At 33.4% G+C, this 10000-nt stretch overlaps 2 protein-coding genes across 4 annotated transcripts in view; one reads left to right on the top strand and one right to left on the bottom strand.

The window, feature by feature from the left end:
• Nucleotides 1-10000, top strand: part of LOC136847715 (insulin receptor-like) — a 273218-nt gene that overhangs the window by 154202 nt on the left and 109016 nt on the right. For 2 of the 3 annotated variants that reach the window (XM_067119574.1, XM_067119572.1), the window contains exon 3: nt 9284-9384. The exons of the other annotated variant lie outside the window; for it this stretch is intronic. In XM_067119574.1, coding sequence (XP_066975675.1) covers nt 9284-9384 — 101 coding nt within the window. The remainder of the gene's footprint in view (nt 1-9283; nt 9385-10000) is intronic. 3 annotated transcript variants of the gene reach the window in all.
• LOC136847716 (transient receptor potential channel pyrexia-like) overlaps nt 1-10000 on the bottom strand; it is a 287431-nt gene that overhangs the window by 200830 nt on the left and 76601 nt on the right. The window lies entirely within an intron of this gene.

The following is a 10000-nucleotide window of genomic DNA, read 5'->3' as shown; positions in this document are numbered from 1 at the left end:
ATATTATATATATATATATATATATATATATATATATATATATATATATATATATATATATATATATATATATACATATATATAAACACATCCATATGTATAAATTTATATATATGTATGTATATATATATATAAATATATATATATTTATATATATATATGTGTGTGTGCGCGTGTGTGTTTTTCTGTGTTTGTATGTGTGTTTTTAAAATATTATTTCTCCATCGAAATAGTAAGACCATGGTCACTAAGCATGCATAGTGTAACTACCGACTCAAGGATGAACATCTAGTGAAGAAAACAGCTCTCTCGGCTTCTCACACATAAACACAAACACACAATGTTATGTTTATTTAGACTCGTTTCAAATTGTATCCGAAATCGACAGAGACCTGTACGTACGAGCTGAATCAAGTTGGTATCTTTGGCAATATAAAAGGGCAAATAATAACATCAACGAAGGGAAGAGGTCACTGAGGCAGTGTCTTGCATCTTGTAGGCTATATGGCTGTATACCGCAACGATGGATTACTTCTGGTTACTTTTTGGGATAAGTCTTAAGGGTATTCCTCTAACTGTCTAATTGGATTGGTTAGAGTTCCACCTTGCACGGTGACTTTCCTTCTTCAACCCTTTTTGAGAGAAAGGGATATATATATATATATATATATATATATATATATATATATATATATATATATATATATATATATATATATATATATATATATATATATATATATATATATATATATATATATATATATATATATATATATATATATATATATATATATATATATATATATATATATATATATATATATATATATATATATATATATATATATATATATATATATATATATATATATATATATATACATATATATATATATATATATATATATATATATATATATATATATATATATATATATATATATATATATGTGTGTGTGTGAGTATATAAAAACAAAAACAAAAGCACAGCAAATCATAAATTTCCGTTATTTTTACTACAGCCTTGAACGGTAGCGTAGGTGGAAAGGGCGTAGGTGTGTAAGGTATTCATATACCATATCCAGGTGGGTAGTAACGACTTTGGGGGTTTAATTAATTAGCATGATGATCCCCTGGTAAAAGGATTCAAGAGGCCAATTTATTTAGTCATCATAAACTTAAGTAGGTTATGGTAGGCGGAACTGCTGAGTCAACTATTTTTGAATTTCTCTGTTGATGTCTGTGAGTGTTTTTATTCCTGAAGGTCGATATTTGTAAACAAATGACTCAAGATAATCGCATATCAACAGAGACTGCTCGTAGGCCTTAAATTTAGCCCATTCAAAAAAAAAAAAGAATAAAGGAGGCATAACTGTTATGAAGAATATCACTATTCAACAGGTGATGTATTGTAATTTTATTGTTTTAATCATACTTCATTAAGAGTGAATATTTTGTTTTAACCAGACCAAGAAATAATTTTGCATAATCTTTTTTATTTGCTCTATTTGTTCATGGAAAAAACTTCCATACATTCCATACAGAACAGTAGATGTATTTTTTTATAGGTGGCGTTTAGAATATTCTTATTAGGAAAGAGTTCACTTTGAACGGGGGTCTAAATACATGTGTATAGACTACGTATAAATTAATTTTCTAAACATACGACTCTGCAATGTTTGGAAACAACATCCAGATGGTATAAATAATCAGCCCCATATATTCTTGAATAAAACTTCTAACCAATTGAAACACAAGATTGAAATATGTACAAGAAAAATACGTTTAGATGGATTCTCTAAACCTTCTAAACAGAGCAGCTGCCAAACCAGGTTCTTCTCAGTGACCCAACCGGAGCTAGCCTTATTACATTCAGGACGTGGGCTAATGTCACAATGTCAGAGAGAGAGAGAGAGAGAGAGAGAGAGAGAGAGAGAGAGAGAGAGAGAGAGAGAGAGAGAGAGAGAGAGAGAGAGAGAGCACAATTCGAAGAAACTGCGTTCTGTTTTGGATCGTTGCCATTGAACTAGTTTTTTTACGTTATCATATATTGTTTTTTCTTATTTTTATTATTATTATCGTTGAATAGGACACCCAAAGACCGTTATATTTGAATTTATATTGTATCAGCCCATACAACTGTTCATTATCTATGAATTTTATATCACTTCTAAGCAATTGTATTTATTATTATTATTATTATTATTATTATTATTATTATTATTATTATTATTATTATTCAAAACGGGGCAAATTCATATGGAGCCAGGATACAAAGAAACGCCCACTGCATACTGTGCTTAAATGTGTTAACAAGAGGTAATAATAAGAGCATGACAAATTATTCACATACCAAGATAATTTTGCAAACAGATTACATAAATGTATATATATATGTATATATATATATATATATATATATATATATATATATATATATATATATATATATATATATATATATATATATATATATATATATATATATATATATATATATATATATATATATATATATATATATATATACATATATATATAGATTTATTTATTTATTTATTTATATATAGTTAGTATCAATTTCCTTTGCACTCATTCGCCTCTGACGCAACAACGATTCTGCTTTCGTGATTGTTTCGTTAACGCGAGTTATTGGTCTATCAGCGAAAGGGAAGAACGAAAGGGAAAATAAATATTAATTATGAATCAGAAGACGAATAAGGAGAAGAAGAAGAAGGAGGAGGAGGAGGAGGAGGAATATACAGAGAAGAGAAGTCTTAGAAAATAAAGATGAAAAGCAGATGAGCTGAAGGAAGAATAGGACGCGAAAAAGGATTAAGATGGCGGAAATGAGCACGAGGAGGAAGTAGAAATAAAATTAACAAAAGAAGGAGGAGGAGAAAGAATCAGATAATGCTAATCATAACACAATGAAGGGTAGAGCGAGGGGGAAATATTGAGTGCATAAGAAGAAAAAATATAAACAAAAAAATTAAATCAATGGCAAATTATGGCTAGAGTGAGAAGTAATTACGAACACAGACCAGAAACGAACAAGCGATTGAAATACTGACCGGAGTGATGTGGAATTTTGTTGTTAACCGATGCCTGGGAGTGGAAAATCTAATTTTATTCTTTAATAATCAACGATGAAGAAAAAATCCTCAAAGATTTTGCATCATGCATTAATTTATTCAAGAATGCAAACGCAGATAAGATACAATGTATTACTATGGCAGTACTCGGCTCAAACTGATAAAAAGTTTATATATAGTCGTTCATTCAGGGTTTCTTTTATAAAATGTTTGCGTTTTATATGCATTCCATTGGTAAAAAGCTTTCCTCTGAATAAGAATTTTTACATTTCATATAAAATGAAGAGGAACATATAAATGAGGTCTGTATGTGATAAAAAGCTTTCCTCTGAATAAGAAAATATAGAAAATGAGGTTGCAGGAAAAACATATAAATGAGGTTTGTGTCCTGTTTTTTTTAGCTGTATGGGTTTTGAAAATATAAACATTTTTTAAGAGGAACAAGTAAACACGGGTATGATAACTGATTCGTGTATCACAAGGCAACACAGGTGTTTTGCTTTCCATATGCTTGACTTGCCATTTAAAAATAAAAACTTGTTGAAAGTGGATACATGATGAAATATATCATAACAGGTTCTTACAGTCCAAGACAATGAACAAACGCGAGCTGTGGTTGTAATTTTTCTTTTATAAATATTCATCATTTTATGCGTATTCCAAAAGAATGTCTCACTGTTCAAAAAAAATTGTTGTTCAAATAAAGATTTCGGGGCATTTTTTCTCTCAGACTTCGTAAAATTTTAATCATAATTTATTCATTGGCAGCAGGCGAGGGCGATACTTTCAATTCTTTTTTTTTTTAATATAAATTACAACGAGTTTTTAGTTTTTCTGTAAAAGGAAACTATTGTGCCGGCTTTGTCTGTCCGTTCGCACTTTTTCTGTCCGCACTTTATTCTGTCCGCACTTTTTCTGTCCGCCCTCAGGTCTTAAAAATTGCTGAGGCTAGAGGACTACAAATTGGTATGTTGATCATCCACCCTCCAATCATCAAACATACCAAATTGCAGCCCTCTAGCCTCAGTAGTTTTTATTTAATTTATGGTGCTTTTGACAATATAGGATAGGCCACCATTGTGCCGTGGTGAAAGTCTCATGGGCCGCGTCTCACACAGCATTATACCGAGACCACCGAAAGATAAATCTATTTTCGGTGGCCTTGATCATACGCTGTAGCGGCTGTACAGAAAACTCGATTGCGCCAAAGAAACTCCGTCACATTTTTTACTTGTTTAAAGATGTAGCCATTATTGTATCACAACGCTGTTCATTTAAACGTGAAGACAGAGCGAAGAGTAAAACATTTTTATATCTCATGAATGTTTTCTGTGTATTTGCAATCTGAATGAAAATTCATATCTTGTTATAGAAGGAAAATCATTTACTGTTAAAACGAAACGAGAAGTCAGATGTTCATGGGAAACATTTATAGCGTTTTTAAGTAAAAAATAATGTAAAACGAACAGGGTATACATAGGAAAGTAATATAGAGCATATTCATTTGAATTAAAGCATGTATATTTCTGTTAATTTTATTATAAAAGTTAAAATGAAACCTAATATAGATTCTCTTCAGCTGAGTTAAAGCTGAAACACTTGAACATATACAATGTATGTATGTATGTATGTATGTATGTATGTATGTATGTATGTATGTATGTATGTATGTATGTATGTAATTACCTAATAGTCCCATTCTTCTCTTGAACCCTTCGAAGCAAGGTAAATTGTATTTTGTTCTTTCTTTTTATTTATTTATATTTTACTACGTGTTTTTCTATCTTAGTGTTTTGTCCTCTTAATTTCGTCTCAGTTTTCTCTGAAAGTTTATTCCGTTTTATTTCATTTAAACTTTATGTACTTTTCCAATGTTACGCAAATATCTGAGTCAGTGTCTATGGAGAAACAAGTGTATAAATTTTGCGTATCGAATATTTGTCTTGTGGTAACAGTTCGAATTTTATTTCTCGAAATATCATAGGCAAAATGAACGATGGACTCTTTGTGGCAAAACGAACATTTTTTTTTGAAAACTCCTCTCCAGGAAAACTGAGCAAATCCATCTTTTCCTCGGACAAAAACGAGAAAATTATGAGCACAAAGACATTAGTCAGAGGAAAACGTCATCAAGAATACTGCTTATAATAAGGGCTTCTGTCATTATCTCTCGTTAGTTCTTAAACAGCGCTGCAAATATTTCCTGTTTGAAAATACTGCTGACTTCCTGTAACAACAAAAAATCACAAGGAGTAATGGTAAGAAAACCATTTATTTTAATATGAGTCAATTTTGACTTTCAGTACACGTGCGGCAAAAGCCATACTATTAAAAGTAACCTTTAGTTATTTGACCGTTAGGTTTGCTGATGTCTTTTTCATTCCGAGTAATTTATTTTGATTTCAGAAATATTTAGACCAGGTTTTCCTCCAGTTTTTTATAAACCTACATAGAAAAGCTAAAATGAATTAACTACTTGGAAGCGCAACTTTTTTTTTTCGTGTAGAACTCTCTGGTTAGCAGCATTGAGGTTTGTGTATTGCATTTAGAAAATTAAGTTGAAAACAGTTCCCAAGGGCTGCACCCGAGTACATTTATGTCAAAGGAAAACCGAAGTGCCTTTAGACACCACATATCAACACATGCCTAAACAGCGCCTGCGCGAACCTTTGAACGCGAGCTAGATATTTTATGATTTGTTATCTCGCCGTTACCAACTGAAGGATTTGAAACTAGATTTAACCCAAAACGCTCTACGGTACAAATACAGCATTTTCATTCTGAAATGAAAACTTGGACTCATGAAAAATTAGAAATAAGTCATCGAAAACACTTCGAGGGAAAAAATACTTAACATGGTACCAGACCTTTCAGCGTTTTTTTGATCTAGGAAGATTCCAAGTGTTCCTTTTAGCATGTAAACGAATCGGTTGGGGAAATTTTCAGAGAATTTTGAGAGAGGATACATCATCACTGCAATATCGGCCTATCTCCCAACGCAATGAAATAAACTTAGTTTGCCGACATATTTGGACTCTCGAGACCCTTCAAAGTGTCAGCACCGATAAAATAGGACACTTTTACATCAGCTAGCAACGATGCGCAACCTTTTTTCTCCTTCCAGTGTGTCGTCGCCATGCAAAAAACGATCCGTTCGTCGCTTCAGAAGAGAAATGTAATCTCAAAGAAATTTGTCGCGCTCTGATCCACTGAATTCAAATTCTATTTCTGCCTCAGATAGAGATATTTTTATATCCCCTCTTGTTTCCTTTATGCATATTTACCTTCAGCTCCCTGCGACTTGTAAAGCAAGATGAAAATAAATCAGAGACAGTTTCTGCATTTTTTGCGCAACGCCGAGGTCTGGAATCCCTGTCAGAACACCAGATGCTGCGCAGAAATTCCCGTTTCCACCCGAACCCCAATAACACGAAAGCGTCACAGTTAACGCAGGGCAGGTATTTTGCACTTTGTAAGGCATATATAGCTATGAAATTTTAATAAAAAAAGCTCTTATGCACCAAGGCCTTAACCTGGCTAATAATGGCATCTGAAGAGATCAGTAAACGATGCGTTGTGTACTCTTTGACTAAGCATGCTAAGTCTTTTACGGTTTAGAACTGCACTTGAGGTTTAGATAGCTATGATACAGTACATCAAACTGACCTGCAACATTCAACCTCCGACCTCCAACTCCCTTTTTTTTTGCTGGACAGAAATGGAAATCACGTGGTTTTCCATGAACTAATCGAAAACATCGGTTATAAAATTATACTAAATGAAGTTGAAGGATTCGTAATTAATGTTAGGACCCAGTACCTTGTAAAATAACCAAGCGTTATCAACACTTGTAAGGTCCCTTGGAGTGCGGTGTGTTTGGAAATGGGCCAAAATGGAGCACAAGATACCGCCTGTGACGCAACTGGACGGACTGATAAAATTATCGAAATTAGGAATTGACAATCTTTAACTTGCAGAGTTTTGTGGTCCCTTCCCATCTCCATACCCCAACAGCCCTCCCCTGCCCCTTATTGAATTGTCCCACGATATCACAGTACCTTCCTTTCCAGACTGTCCGATTCATCGTCGTCAACGCCATCAGTTTGGTTGAGTGTCATAATAATGTCAAAACGAAGACAACAACGCAATTACTTAACCAAATAGGCAGGAACAGAAGAGGAGACTCGTAAGACAATGTTGATAATAATTGAAGGCAATCTCAATGATAAACTTTGTTTCAACGCTTTTAGAGATGAAGTCCCATACAAATGGATTTTGCGTACCCTTCAGCTATTACAGATCAGTAACGAAGACGATTCGTTCAACGAGAAATGAAGAAGAAAGTAATTTTTTTTTTTCGGACACGTCATTTTATTGCGCCTTAACCCCTTCATGTTCAGTAAGTGTAAGAACTTTCCAAAATGAGGAACCTCACTCCATAAATATGAGCTATATTTCAATAAGAAATAGTGTTATGGACCTTTTCTACGCAATATAGAATATACGAAAGGTCTACATTGGCATGAATATCTCTTGCATATGACCTGCGAACTAGAGAACTGGTCCAGAGTAACGGAAATCGGATTTTCAAACAGGTTTTCAACCCGAAAGTGTCGCAAAATCCAGCGTCTCTTTCGTTGTGAGAGAGAGAGAGAGAGAGAGAGAGAGAGAGAGAGAGAGAGAGAGAGAGAGAGAGAGAGAGAATGCTTTATTAAGACGCAAATGGTTACCAGCATAGCAAATCATGATACTGAACAAGAAGCCGATATCATCGAAGAAATCTTTTATACTGAATTAGTTTTAGTTTATAACCATTCTATATTCTATGGTAGGTTATTTGGGCTAGAGTTGGAAGATCTGATGCCGCGCATAGTTGCATGCTTGTTCTGTTCTATTAGGTAAACGAAGGACAAAATTCTAAGTAGGTTATCAGGATTTCGTATGAAACACATTTCTTACAATTTAAAAAAAGAAAAAAGTGATAGTCAGAAATGTTCATTATATTTGTCTTCGTAAATGAAGCTGGACTGAGGTTGGACATACACCATGAGGGTTTATAGTTTTTCTATTTGTTTGTTTAAACATTTGTCTATCTGTTCACAAGATATCTTTAAACGATTATGACAGATATAAATAGAATTCTGTTGAGGCTGGGCTATAAGCCTAGTAAGAAAAGGATAGATCTTGAAGTGGATTAGGTTTTTACTTACATATTATTATTATTATTATTATTATTATTATTTTTTATTTATTTATTTTTTTTACAAGGTTTTCTGTTGAATTTGTCATGTCATTTCTTTCAATACAGCCTATTTATTTCTGTAAATTTATTATTTTCCATTCTTTTACTCTTTGTTGATCTTTCTTTCATTATTGCCCATTGTATGTTCAAGTTTGAGTTTTTTTTTTCTTCATTTTTATGTATCCATTTCTTTTTTTGTATTATCCATTTTTTGTGCTATTTGCTCCTTTGCTTCGGAGGATGAATCAGTTCCCTGGATGCGTTTTAGCCAATGGTTCGTAGTTGCTTTGAAATGTTGGGCTTCATTCAGTCAGAAAGAGACATTATCGTGGTCGATACCGTTGGTGTTGCAAATCCCAAATAGGTAGCCTATATCAATAACTTAAGTGGGTCAGTAATGTATTATGAATAACGCATAATTATTAAAAGTATTATAAATAGTACGGTTAGCAGGTGACATTGTGTCGGGATTTATTGAGCGGATGCACACAAAATAATAATAATAATAATAATAATAATAATAATAATAATAATAATAATAATAATAATAATAAATATAGGGTTCATCCATGATTAGGTAGTTAAAGTGTGAATGCTGTGGTGGCCATTAACTTTTTTTCTTGAAAATCTTTAACTGTTTGGGGAAACAGCCTAATGATGAAAAAAAAATAATACTATTACAAGGGCTTATATAATAATAATAATAATAATAATAATAATAATAATAATAATAATAATAATAATAAACCAAACGAAAGCACCTTAACGATAATTATATAAAAGAATGAAGACGAAAACTAAAAAGCAAGTGAACCAGTGCAAAAAAAAAAAAAAAAAAATCCGATAATCTTAGTGGAAAGAGAAAACGGAAATCTAATAAGGACGAGGTGTGTGTCCACGGATGATGGCTGACTGTGTCATTTCCTCTGGCTCTTCCCGACAGTTTGCGACAGCCTGGACCTTCGGAATAACATCAGCGCCCTCGACGACCTCTGCAAATGTCGCATCATCCACGGTCACCTGCACTTCGTCCTTCAGGAGCAGGTATGTCTCTGCGAGAATTATCGACCGAGTACTCTTTGCACCGTCCTGCTTTTTGTCATTCTTCTGGTATGTCTGTCGATGTTATCAGCTGAGCTCTGACTCGGTGTTATTAACTGAGCTTTGGTTATCTATTGTGTCTGCGAATGTTATCAACCGAGTACTCTTTGCACCTTCACGCTTTTGACCTCTTTCTGGCATGTCTGTCACACTATTAACTGAGCTCTCAGTGGGTGTTATTAACTGGGCTTTGATTATCCATTGTGTCTGCTAATGTTATCAACTGAGTACTTTTTATACCTTCATGTTTTTGTCATTTTTCTGGCATGTCTGTCGATATTATTAACTGAGCTCTCAGTGGGTGTTGTTAACTGAGCTTTGGTTATCTAATGTGTCTGCGAATGTTATCAGCTGAGCGCTCTTTGCACCTTCAAGAGCCCGTCCTCTGTCTGTTACGTCTGTGGGTATTATTAACTGAGCGTTACTAACTGAGCATCCTTTTCACCTCCACTAGCTCGGCCTTCGTCTGTTATGTCTGTGGGTATTATTAACCGAGCTCTCATTTTCCTGTTCTGTCTCTGAGCAATGTTAACCGACAACGCTTTGCACCCTCATGGTT

Source organism: Macrobrachium rosenbergii, chromosome 17, assembly GCF_040412425.1.
Source record: "Macrobrachium rosenbergii isolate ZJJX-2024 chromosome 17, ASM4041242v1, whole genome shotgun sequence".
Lineage (NCBI taxonomy): Eukaryota > Metazoa > Arthropoda > Malacostraca > Decapoda > Palaemonidae > Macrobrachium > Macrobrachium rosenbergii.
Note: the sequence above shows the minus strand (reverse complement) of the source record. Positions and strands in the feature narration are given on the sequence as shown.